Source organism: Corvus brachyrhynchos, unplaced genomic scaffold (genome assembly GCF_000691975.1).
Source record: "Corvus brachyrhynchos isolate BGI_N302 unplaced genomic scaffold, ASM69197v1 scaffold412, whole genome shotgun sequence".
In the NCBI taxonomy this organism is placed as follows: domain Eukaryota; kingdom Metazoa; phylum Chordata; class Aves; order Passeriformes; family Corvidae; genus Corvus; species Corvus brachyrhynchos.
This window is the reverse complement of record NW_008236761.1, coordinates 966,932-980,242: the sequence shown is the minus strand read 5'-3', so window position 1 is coordinate 980,242 and position 13,311 is coordinate 966,932. Positions and strand designations below refer to the sequence as shown.

General features: G+C 46.3%; 1 protein-coding gene across 1 annotated transcript in view; it reads right to left on the bottom strand.

Annotated features, from left to right (window-relative positions):
* Positions 1–10,301, bottom strand: part of HUNK (hormonally up-regulated Neu-associated kinase) — a 30,961-nt gene extending 20,660 nt beyond the window's left edge. Inside the window, exons 1-2 of the mRNA XM_017727102.1 lie at positions 9,982–10,301; positions 2,189–2,244 (exon numbers count right to left, since the gene is read on the bottom strand). Coding sequence (XP_017582591.1) covers positions 2,189–2,244; positions 9,982–10,187 — 262 coding nt within the window. The 5' untranslated portion in view covers positions 10,188–10,301. The remainder of the gene's footprint in view (positions 1–2,188; positions 2,245–9,981) is intronic.
* Between the last annotated feature and the right edge of the window lie 3,010 nt (positions 10,302–13,311).

Genomic DNA, 13,311 nt, shown 5'->3' with positions numbered 1-13,311 from the left:
CCTGGACAAGCTGGACCAGCAGAGCTCCACAGAGCTGGGCATCCCAGCAGGATGCCAAGAAATTTGCGTGGTCCGTGAGCGGCTTCTCCCGCTGTCTTTATCAGACACCGACCGCATGGGCTGGTAGATAATGAGGAGTGAATTATTTCCGACAGTTCCAATCCTGATGTTCTTCAATGTGATTAACAGACTGCTAAGAGTAAGTCCTCTCAAAGGGAATTTTGCCAAGAAGAATATCTAAGAGCAGGTCCTAAACCCCCTTGTCACATAGCCAAAAGGAGGAACAAATCCAAGGTGCCCTTGAGCAGCTGGGTGAAGCAAGGGGCTCAAGGCATCCAGTTCTCACCAAAATGCAAGAACAAGCAGTGACTTCAATGTCACACTTTCAATCTTCATTTCACCTTTTGTTCTTCCTTTCCCAGCTATTACAAAACCAACATTTTAATTTTTATTGGCTACTCCTGTGTTTGCTGCTGGACAAACCACAGAGACCAAGCTCTCACCCCACAGCAGGTAACGTGAGATGGTTTTGTAGCTCCAGGTCTCTTCTCCCAATCATGAAAAGCAGCACTTTAATTCCTCCAAACACGTTCTTCACTCCTGAAGAACCTTCCTGGGAAGGACTAGGTGATGACACAACTGATCATTTCTAGTAAGACAGGCTACATAAAATATTGCAACCTTTCTTTTGCTGCAACATCCCCAGTTGGGTGGTGGGATTTAATAGCTTTGTTTTAGAATACACACTGCCTGCAATCTGCTTTGCTTAAACATCAGGCTGCAGACCTGAGGACAATTTATTGAGGCTGTGGAAGATCAAACTGTCTCTTTTCTCTATGCTTCCCACACCACCCACTGCAAGGAGACCTTTCCATGCAGCCAAAGCAAATGGAACTGCAGGATCAGGCCTGAAGTCGTTTCCTTTGGCACATGAGTTTTAATTGTACATGTATCATCTGGGAAGGCCTTGGTTTGGATGTGAAGCTCACAAAGTGTTGTGTAATCAAACACCCAATAACAGGGAAGTTATGTGAGTTCTTTAAATCCATCAGATGTTCATAGAGCGCTGGTGCAAACCATCTGGTCTCACTTATCTGCTAAATCAGGATAATGGGTGGTATCCATCAGTACTGATGAATGATTCATGGTAACAGATCAGTATCCTCCTGACCCACAGCCGAGGTAATGCAGAGTTCTTTGCTGTTATTTTCCCAGGCAGTTGATTTGCTACAGAGTAATCACTGGAAGTCCCGGTAGCATTTCCAAACCTGAATTCCCTAAGTAGAACCTGGGTATTTCAGATTTCATTAATCATCCTGCCCTTGTTTGCTTGGACATGCATGTGCTTTATACGTCACAGTGAGTGTCCATTTGACCTGGATGTTTGAATGTTAAGTGGTTTTCACCACTTTTCAGCCCATGAAACTTTCTGAGGAAAGTCAGCTGACTTTTTAAGTCTGCAACCACAGACACTGCTGTTGGCAAAAGTGAAGGCATGGAAAGAAATATAAACAGATGTTTGGCATTTGTTTTATGAAAGGAATATTTTCTTTTCAATGCCCACATTAACATTAATGGAAGTTATGCAAGGCAGTGAGAGACTATACCCACCAATGATTAATCCAAAATGCCTGCACAGCTTGAATGAATCAAGCACCCCACACAACTGATACCTAAATACAATCAAGGCTCTACCGTTGATCTTTTTTATTTTTTAACGGCCCTCTAAACCAATTTTGTACTGGGTGCTGGAAGCAAATTTAACAAATATAAATATAGGACCACATTTTGCCAGCTGCTAAAAATGTGTGCAACTCCCACTGACTTCAGTGGAAGCATATGCTCACGGGGGCAGAATCCAGCCCCTAGCAAATAAGAAACGATCATGATAATAAAATAAACCACTTCTGTGGTGTCAATTCTTAAATTTTTCACCAAGCTCCCGATTTGAATATGAAAGATGTGGGTTTAAGATGTAGGATTATTCCCATACCCAGTTAAAGCTGAATTATTCGGATCCTTTTTTTCACAAAATGCTGTCAGGAACAGCTTGATTGCTATCTATACTCTCTCAGCTCCTCTCTGCAGCAACATTAGCAGTCGTCACATGGAGGATTATGAAGCCTCAAAAACTCTCTTTATAAAACTAACAATTTTAATTACTGGAATTGCCAAACTGGTTTCATACCAATAAGCTTGATATTGTTGTCTTCATCTAGCAACAGATTTTCTATCTTCAAGTCTCTGCAAGAAAGAAAATATTTTGAGTGAGTCTCCAAAATAATGAAGCAGCTTTGCCTCACTCTCATCAGTGTATGTACAAGGCTTGTATATAATCGAATGTATAATGAAAGCAGCACACACAGTTCCACAGCAAAAGCAGAAAGCCCCATGCATCCTGCCCAAAATTAACAGTGCTTTCACACACTGCTTCCCACCTATTCTTCAGGCACAAAATGACATTACAAGCACTTGTCAGTACATCCTGTAATTAACCAGGCTCTTCATGTTTCTTAAGCACTGGAAGTTTACAGGAAACTTACAAACTGGAAACATTTTAAGTATGTTTGTGGAACCGGAGGTCTATTTCTCATTACTCTTCACAGCCAAAGGCCACAGCTGAAGGATAAACCTGAGATCAGAGGAGCAAAATGTCTGTCTGTCTACAAGAGAGATCAGAATCAGCCTGCTGTGAGGGTGAAGCACCCAAACTCGTTGCAGAGATGGTCACCACTGGTATTCCCATACGCCAGAGGTAAAATCCAAGGCTGAAGGATTGAAATGGTTTGTCCAACACCACACAGAAAATCAGCCCAAAACCCCAAGCTGTGCAGACTGAGCATTAAGTATAATGTGAAAAAAAATCACTTTGGTTGCTACACAACTCGTCCATGACTTCTAGCAGTTGGCTAAGTCTTCATCACAAGGATTTTTTTGCCCCCATCCAGACAGGAAATATTTGTAACAATCAGCATGCTGGGATATCCACAGCTCAGAGGGGCAGTGATGCTTCTCCCAGCACGCTTTGGAAAAATATGGATAATAAAGCCATCAGCTCTAACTATGGGAAGTCAGTGACATCCGTGGTACTTTGCCTTTGTAAGGCAAAGGCAGTGATGAAAGATGCCTCCATTACAGATGAAGATATTGGACTTAATAAAATAAGACAAGTAAACCAACCATACCAAGGCAAGTACTTCCTCAAGGAGGGATCTGTGAAAGGAAGACTCCAAGGCTTTTTTAAAATGCTCCTCATTTCATTTCATGCCCATGCTGTGTTTCAAATAAACCTGAGGCAGAAGAGCACCTGCAGGTAGAATGACCCTCACCTCATCAGTAAGACCACAAGGACCTACACAGGAGGGATTTTTGGCATTGAAAGCAGCATGGGCAGGTGAAGGGGGGATTCTGCCCCTCTGAGGTGAGACCCCACCTGCAGATCTGCCTCCAGCCCTGAGGACCAACAGCAGAGGGACGTGGAACTGCTGGAGCCAGTCCAGAGGGGGAATGGCTTCAAACTGACAGAGAATAGGCTTAGATAGGATATTGGGAAGGAATTCCTGCCTGTGAGGGTGGTGAGGCCCTGGCACGGGGAGCCCAGAGCAGCTGTGGCTGCCCCTGGATCCCTGGCAGTGCCCAAGGCCAGGATGGACATTGGGGCTTGGAGCAGCCTGGGACAGTGCAAAGTGTCCCTGCCCATGGCAGGGGTGGGACTGGATGAGCTTTAAGGTCCCTTCCAACCCCAACCCCTCTATGACTCTGTGGTTATATTCCCTCCTCTGGCAGTATCCTCAGGGGTTATCCCAGGGGGTTATTGCATGTCCTCCAAAAGGCATTTCCCTTGTAGGGCAACCAGCGCTGCTGAGAAAGGGCTTGATCCAGGGACAACCTGCCCTGCCAGATGGATCCAGATCAACCCACTTCTGCTTCCCTCTGCTGCCAAAAAAGGGCTTAGTGCCTCATGTCTCACATCTTTATTGCTTGCAGATGGAGGTTTTCACAGACATTGTGATTGGTCTCCAGGAAGATATCAGGGCCGGGAACTTAACAGGAGAGACTTCCAAAAAACCAGTCTGGGAAAGATAAAAAAAAAATACAAAACGAAAGCCCCCACCACTTCTAAAACCTCCAATTAAACCAAAATCAACAGAAGCACTGCAATGCTCAGTACAGCATCTCAAAGCAAAGAGAAAGACCATTTGGAAGCTCTGAGTATATGAAATATTAGCTAAGAAGAGGCAAGACTTTAAAGGCAAGAAAGGGAAAGATGCAAGCTGTAAGTTGAGGGGGAAAGACATCCAGGCAATCAACAAATGAATGACAGGAGGACTAACCATGAACACCAGAAAAGATATTTTAAAGGATTCAAGGAAAAAACAAAAAAAAAAGAACAAAAGGTAAATATTACAGAGCATTTTAAAGCCATCAGAGGAAAAAAAAATAGAAAGGTAAATATTGCCTCAGTAGAGAGTGCAGGCAAACCTGGTTAAAGCTGTTTACCCATCTGTCTGTTCTCAGCAGATTTGCCAGTGAGTGCTAACTGATCTAATGGTGCACCCCAACAGGAAAGCACTGATTTTTGGAGCAATACCAGGAGCCAGGACAACAGGCTTTCCCACATTTCTCTTTGTGGTGGTACAACCCAACTGCATACCTGCTCTAGGACCCATTTCCATGAACATCCTAAATGCTTCACTAGGTCAGTTCTGTCCAGTACAAACTTTAATTATCTTTCACAAAAAGAGACTTACCTGAGTTTGCTCCAAAACTTGTGGTCCAGACTATTCACCAGCTTTCACTGAGTGTCTTACTTGCCTTTTATTTTCCAAACCCTTTATCATACAGAGCATGAAATTCAGGCCTCCAAACATTCTTGGGGGCAATGGTGTTTCTTTTTCCACTGCAACAAAGCACGGACCCTGGACACTTTCAGTTTCCCTCCCTGAAGTAAATCTGATCTTGTTCCTTCACTGTCACAGCTCCTCAAAAAAACACAACTAAAGGATTATTTATGGGTTTTCCCCCATAAGTAAATTCTCAGCTTTCATTGCTGGAAAAACTTAAAAATACCCTCAGGCACTAAATGCAAAAGGAACAAGAAGTGCTACCTTTGCCTAAGGGATCAGTTCCCTGATGCTGAGAGTCTCTAACTATGGGACAAGTCAGTCACATCTAGGAATAATGAAGGCACGCAAGGAAGGCCAAGCTGCATTCCCACAGTGTGGAGAACCAGCAGATATTTATGTCTTCTCAGCTCATGGAGCTGGCAGCACACAGTTGGCATTCCCTGGATCTGAAAATACACCATCTTTATGGGCTAAGTTTCTTTGGGAGTTTGTTCTGCTGTTGATGGGGCTGATTTATCTCTTTGGACCACTCTGGAAACCCCAACTGCAGCCAGTGCCTGCAGTGAGGAACACAAGTGGATCCCTGGAGCGAGTGACCCCATCAGCTGCTCCCAGAGCAGTTTATTCCATGCCAGGGCAGGCAGCAGGCTGCAAAAGGCAAGTTTTGCATTTCACACTTTATTTCTTGTCTGGGGGAGGAAGGATGAGAAAGAAGGTTTCTCCAGCAAGCAGCTGCACAGCAGCAGTTGTTGGCTGCTCTCTCCTGAATCTTATTTTTAATCACAACAGCACCACAGAAAATCACTCCTTAACTATCAACCCTCAAGGCCACTTTCATGCCTTGTGCAAGAGCTGGACAGGTTGCAGAGACTTGGGTTCATCACCACACTTATGTATCAGTATTCATCTCAAAGGCTTTGATAGCAAAATTTTATTGAGCCCAATTCTTCTGTCAGTAACAATGTCACTGGATTCCATGTGGCTGCCTCTGTCAAAGAGGAATCCAGTCCATTGTCTTCACTAAAATGAAGTTTAGTTTGTTTACACCAGAGCACTCCAAGAGAGAATGCCCAAAGGTAATTCCGAAATCTGAAATAACATGGAAAGACAAAGCAGCTCTGCACTTCAAAAGGAGAGTTTGTTCTGTAGAGCAGGATCTGTCATAAATATTGCAGCAGCAGCCAGACTACTGGCACTTAAAATTAATAGGCTGGAAGTTATCAAAGCCAACATGTCAAACAGCAGGTACCAAATGAGGAATCCTGTGGCACTCCAAGCAACTGGATCGTGTGGCATCACCTAACTCTGCCCAAAACCACAGGGGTTTTTCATCTCTTTCAAACTCCTGACCTGCTTCTAGTCACCAAATGGCAGTGAAAGGCAGGAATCTGCTGCCATGAGGGCCGAAAAAGGGGAATACAGCAAGCCATCTCTGCTACCAATACACTATTCAATTCCTTTCTTTGACAACCTGACAGTAATTGCATTGAATGGGACTGAATTTTGTAAAAATGACTTTAAAAGGGTTGTTGAGAATTTCCTGTGGGATGCAGTGGCAAGCACCAAGGCTTTCACTTCATTTTCCCTGCTGTCCTTATGCTCCCAGAGGGCTCATTGCTCATGCTGCTTTTTGACAGCATGAAGGCCTGTGTAAACACCCTCTGCCAAGAGAAAGCTCCACCAGATCCTGCCATTTGGTTCTGTTTTCCTCTGTCAGAGGAAAAGATAAATATTCCTACCTGATTCACAGCTGAGCTTGTTACAAGTATATTTTTAGCAGCAGCCAAACAGCTCTCCTGATAGAGGGAAAGAAACCCAAATGATAACATGAAATTATATATAGAAGAGTGGCATTTTGTTTTCAGCGAGCAGCCGAGGAGTTTTGAACCCTGGGCACCCCTCAGCAAAGATGCAGCTTCTGCACTCTGGAACTTGCAGACTTCATCCATCTGAGCAGATGACAAAGTTGGAATTTTAAAATACATCTATACAGTCAAACATGAGTTTGGAGGTGTTTTTACATCTCTAAATAAAAATGAGGTTTCTTGAAGTGCTTCAATTTTAGGCTGTTCACACATCAGTGCCTCTTAACAAAAGCATTTCCACTGAATTCTGGGTCCCTGCTCTTGCCCAAAGACCAGTGCTCTGAGTGCTTTTCTGCCATGCCAAGTCTGGATAGTAAGCCATGCAGCTTCCTGAGTAATACTCATCAAATAACATCAGCAAATTTCACGCAACTTTATTCCATCTGGGGTTTTTCATCCCAAGCCGAACAGGGTAAGCCATAGACATTATTCCCCAAATAATGCAGACAAAACCTACGGTTTTCTTTTGCAATAGAAAAGCCAATAAAAAGCTTTTCAGGGCCCTGCCCCGTTCCATGGGAAGCATTTGGAGAGACAAACAGCAGCCCCTTTTCTGGTCAAGGATGCTGCAGTTTCTTCCACACGTGGCAAACTCGAACGCCCCCGCATCACCACGCACATGAAAATGCTGGTATTTTTACCTGCTTTAAAAATAACAACAACAACAGAACACTGCCATTGCAGCCAGGCAGAGAATGAATCAGACTCCTGCACTATTTTTTTCCTCCCTCAGTAGCTGATTGAGTAGCCTGTTTTTAGAGCTGCCACAGTCAGAGGCCCAAGATGCTGAAGGACAACTCCTGAGGTAATTGTTAATTTCTCTCCCTCTCTTGCTCAGAGAGAGCCAGGAGAATAAAACCAGATCACACTACCAGGGCTTTTCCTGCATCTCTACACTGCTCTACACACTTGGCTTGCAGAAGAAGGCAACACATTGAACGGGTTAAGCCAGAGAAAATACTTGCAGATATGCTGCCTGTGATTCTGTCAAGTTCTATCATTTTAAGCAGAATTAGTCCTGCTCATTCACCGTGGGGAAGCCTCCCAAGAAGCAGCTCAGTGCTGCAGAGTGATCCGAGAAACAGGGTGGATGGAGGAGGCTGCCTTTGGGGTAGGGATTAATTCAATACCACAGGGCTGGACAGACAGAGCTCAGCTGCCAGAGGAAGCCCAGCACTGTCACTGTTCTCAGGGCTGCTGCCTCCTCCCACAGCCTCTGGAGCTGTGCTAAGCTCACAGAGGCAGCAGAGAGGGAAGGGGTGAGAGCCAAACCTGCAGGATCCACATGGGAACTCAGGCTCTCCCTGGGCCCCAGAGCCTTGCCCTCTTCTCACCATAACAGCCTGTTGATTCCAGCTTGTGCTTAGGGAACAAGCTATTTTTGTCAAAAACGTGGGTTTGAATCCTCTCTGAAAAAGAAGGCAATCAAAGCCAAGCCTACCAGCCCCCTGTAAGTGCCTTGGCCACTGTACAGAGGGTGAATTTTTCAGGGACAGGAATTGCTGCTGCTGACCCAATCCTGCTGTTAAAAGCTAAACATGTTCATCTGTTCCTGCCTTGTTTTCCTCTGCCCATCTCAGAAACTTGATTTATTTCCTTCATCTCTCTCTCTCTCGCTAAATACTGGGTATCAACTGATCCCTGACAGCAGTAAGTGAACTTCTTCCTTGTCCTTGCCTCAAAACTGTGGGGTTAATAATTTAAAGAGATCAGCAGTTTTGAGGCTGATAGAGAACCTGCTGGCTGCTCAGATATTTATATTACAGTGGTACCTGAAATGTAGCTTGAGGTAAGACCAGAGGTGGCCTGTGCACATAGCAGTTATCCCTAATGGATCACAGGGAACACACAGAGATCCAAGACAAAAAAAGCAGCTTTCACAGAGCACATGGAGTTCCACCGAGCCAGATGCACCCACGCCGCACAGTGGTGGGCAGCTCAGCACACAGCTGGGCACAGCTGCAGGAGCTGGCTGTGGGCAGCTCCCCACCTTCTGCACAGTCAGTGAAGCCAAGGAGATGCAGACCCAGATCCTCAAAAGCATTCAGATGTCTGACTCCTACAGCGTGCCCACAGAACCCAAGAGGATGGGGCCTACACAACTTGCTCAGCATCATACGGGAACTGTGTGGGAGTCCAGACTTAACACCAGCTGGCCCAAATTTAGAAAGCAGAGCCTCCTTCTTAGCACAACGCCCTATAAATACACCTAAGAACAGGAGAGGAGAGATGCTGGCTCCAAAGGTCCAGCCAGCCCACCATCCTCCTGTCTCCATAGCAGCCAAGAGCACAGAAGCAGAGAAAGGTACAGGGACAGGCAGTCACATGTGACACCTCCACCTGCACTCTTCCAGATCTCCCACTTGCTGCTCAGGGGCTTCAGGCAGAGGCAGCTACTCCTTGTTCATCAGGCTTCTCTCTGCTGAGCTTGTCCTATTTCCCTAAAGCCCAAGTGAACTCCTAACTCCACAGCATCCTCCTGCCAGGAGATGCACATCCTGCTCATACACAGAGCTCAAGGAGCGTTTGGACAACGCTCTCAGGCACAGGGTGGGATTTTTGGTGTGTCCTGTGCAGGGCCAGGAGTTGGGCTGGATGATCCCTGTGGGGCCCTTCCAACTCAGCATATCCTGTGATTCTGGGGATGAAGGTCCCAAAGAAACAAAGTGATGCATCGCAGCAGCTCTGGCTCTCTCCATCCTGTGAGGCCCTGCTGAGGTGATGCAACAAATGCAAACAGCAGGGAAGCAGAAGCCAGGGATTTCAGTGGTCCCACTGAGCCTTTGCCCAGCCCTGGCACTGCGAGGCTTTGGGCAAATGAGCTCCTCTCCCCACACTGCCATACTTCCACCAGTGAAGCAACAGGCACAACCACCTTGTCAAAGAAATAGAGAAAGGATTCATTAGCTTGTGTTGGTGCAGAGCTTCGGAGAGGCAAAACAGTGCTTGCAGGGAAAGGGCCCTACTTCTGGACTGCACAGGCTTTATGGACACAGAACCACAGAATATCCTGGGTTGGAAGGGGTCATTGAGTCCAGTCCCTGGCCATGGAGTCAGCACAGCTCCTGAGTGCTCACCTGAAGCTGCTTAAGCGCTTTCTGCAGGCAGTTCCTAATGCCCAAGATAAGAGCATCCAAACGACACCATGAAGAGCAGCCAGAAAGCTCTCAGGAACATGTTGTTATAAGGAAATCTCCTTACAGTACAAATAAATGCCACTTCGAGGATCTGATCTAAACTTTCCCACCAGAGAGGCTTTCCCAAATTACCTGTGCACGACTCCTGCCCGGTGAAGGTGCTCCACTGCCAGGATGAGCTGCCGGATGTATTTGCGGGCTTCGTGCTCCTCGAGCCTTTTCTTCTCGTAGATCTTGTGCATCAAGTTGCCGCCAGGGCACAGCTCCATGACCAGGTAGTAGCTGTTCTCAGTTTCCAGTATATCCAGCAGCTGGGCAATATTGGGGTGGCGGATCATTTGCTGGATCTGCCCTTCCCGCCGCAGATTCTTGGTGACATAGGTGTCCTTCTTGGCTCTTTTCTTGTCAATTACTTTCACTGCCACCTAAGGAGAAAACAGGAGAGGGGGCTGTTAGCTGTCACATCGATGATTTGTTGCTCTAACCTTGTAGAAACAACCATTAAAAAAAAAAGTCAAAAGGATGTCCCTCTCAGCTGGCACACCATGGCTTCAGGCACAGCTGCACAGGTCAGAGAGTTCTTCCGACCCCCCTGACTCGTCCATCCTTTATTTCCTTGTCCAACGACAGTCAAAAATTATTGCAGGGAAACCAGGAACAAAGGAGAGGAGATGATCCCACTAACCATCCACAAACACTTGACACGCTTAACACTGGGCATTTATTGCAGCTGTTCACTCAGAAAGCCTCCAGACTGGTGTTTACAACTTTGAAGTGTCGCTTTTGGCTTTTCCCGGCTTTGAATACACAACTGGAGATGATATCCCTCCGTGACAATTTTCTTAAACTATAGTCAAGCGTTGGCTTTGCATGATTAAACAGGATAAAAACACACTATGAAAAACAAAATCATTTTGTTACCACTCTCCTGGCACATTTCTTTTTTCTGCTTTTTCTCTCTTGTGAGAGCTGGAGAGGGACTTGGGACAAGGACAAGCGGAATGACTTCCCACTGCCAGAAGGCAGGGCTAGATGGGATATTGGGAAGGAATGCCTGGCTGTGAGGGGCTCGAGGCCCTGGCACAGGGTGCCCAGAGCAGCTGTGGCTGCCCCTGGATCCCTGGAAACGTTCAGGCTTCCTGGTCATCTGCACCTACCCTTTGACACAAATGCCTTGGAATTGAAGGGTAAAACTGCAGGAATTGGGGCTTCCTAGTGTGTGCTAAGAGCCAGGACACAGTATTGCTGAGTGTGTTATTGGCTGAATGTGTGTCTGCTAAGGAAAGATCATTCTGATGACATAGCCCTGATAAAGAGGTAAGGCTGAACACCACACACGAGAGCTGCTGGGTGAACTCAGAGCGGCATCAGAACCATAAACACCTGGGGGCTACATTCCTGACTACTCACATTAAAGAGACAACATTTAGTCATCAGATAAAACAACAGGTAAATCAGCTTAATTTTGCCATTTCTGAAAGCCTCAGGTGATTCACCAAGGAAAGGGACTTAAATTAGTACATTCTTTCATCCAACAAGATAGAACTGAGCACAGAGGCTTGCACAGATTATTTAGACAGCAAACCACAGGATTTACTCTGGTGAGAACAAACAAACTCACAGGTTACAGAAACATGACACACCGCACTGTACGCTGGCAGCACAATGCAATCTGTGCAAGAGTTAAAAAAAATTTAAAAGCTGGTATTTTCCACAGCTGCAGGGTACAAAACATGGAGTGGTAACAGTACAGAGCAGCAGTCTATTATTCATACTGGTAAGTCACCCCCAACTCATTGACAAAAAAAAAAGCACATTACACATTACACGTGCCTTAGCTCAGCTCTGGAGGTGGAGCAACCCCCTGAACCCAGAGCCAACCACGTGACTACTTAAGGACTTCTCCATCATCACCAAGAATTAGCTTTCTATGCCTTAAGGACAAACTTTCCCCTTAATTTTGACAGATACCTGGTCAGGCACCCCACCAATCCCAGCAGACAAGCAAAGCAGGGTTGGGATTCACCCCAGCTCTGAGCGACCTTTCCCCCTTCAGGACCCCTTCCTTCAGGTCCAAGAGATCCCCCTGCACAGCTGACAGAGTTGACCAAGGTGGAAACAGCAGATTTGTTCCAGCAATACCCTGTTCTAGGGATCAAACTCTGCATGGAGCTACCCCAGGGCTGACTTAGCTAAATATCCCTGATTCTGAGTTCATCCAGAGGTAGACCAAGGCAAGTGAAGACCAAATGTGCCCAGACAGATTTAACACACAGAGCCTCCTGTGCAGCGTAGATATGTGTGCATGCACCTGGAAATTTCATTCAAGCAGAAGGAAAAAGCATTCAGTAGAGAAAATACTGTAGATGTTGGGTAATCATAAAACAAACACATTCGAGCTTTCACAGCCTACTCAAGACATGCCAATTACTCAGCTTTGCTCTCCCAAGCTTCAAGTAGGGGCTCTTTGTTTCTGCATCATGCCTACCTCCTGACTTGAGTTCCTGGCCAATATTGGCACAGAAATAAAAAAATAAATGATAAAGCAAGTAATTACTCTCAATATGTAGCAACAGTGGCTCTTGACATTCAAGACTCTGCTTTTGGCTAAACCTCTGCTGTGTAAATAGATAACTGGTTTAGGTTATTCTGTGTTATGAGATACAAAGATGAGTAATAGCCCGTATTTTTGGTTCCCAAGTCCTAGAATTACACTGTTGGAATGAATTACTTTCCTGAAGTTTATGGTATGACACATCATATGAGCAATTGCTGCTTCTCTCTGTCGCCGCACTAAAATAGTCCAGGCTGGGCTAAAGCACACGAGTGCAGGTGAGGGCAGGGTGAGCACCTCTCTCCTTGGAGCAGAGGGTGATGCTGCCTGCAGAACCAAGCAGCTGAAACTCCACCACGGGCACGTGTCCTCACCCAAACACCAGCACGTGTCCCACACACACGGGCACGGGGGACTGGTGCCAGCTCCTGCTTTAGGAGGGCTTGTGAATCTCAGAGAGAGAGAGGCGGGGGAGGGTGAAGCTGACTGGCACCAAACTGCACAAAAACAGTCACAGCAAGGCCCTGAGGAAAAAAATAAACCTGAGAAGGAACAGCTTAAAGGACCAAACGTTGCCTGGAGAAATCTGGGAGCCAGAGCTGCTGCCACCAGAGAAGACACATTTTGCATCCCCTTTGTAAGCAGTATGGAATTGCCATGAAGCAGGGAAGAGGGTCACACTCATCCTAGGAATGCCCCGTCCGTGTGTCCACACAGGAGGCACCAGCTCCTGTTGGGCAGCTTCCCAGACCTGCCAACAACCCAACAAGGTTCTGCTGCTCCAGGCAGGAGGAACCTCCAGGTGCTCAGTGAGCAGAAGTCCAAGTCATCCTCTCTCCTTCTGCCAGTGACACTTGGGGAAATCCCAGCTCAGGAAGTTGTGCTTCTGTAGACATTTGCTTGGCCAG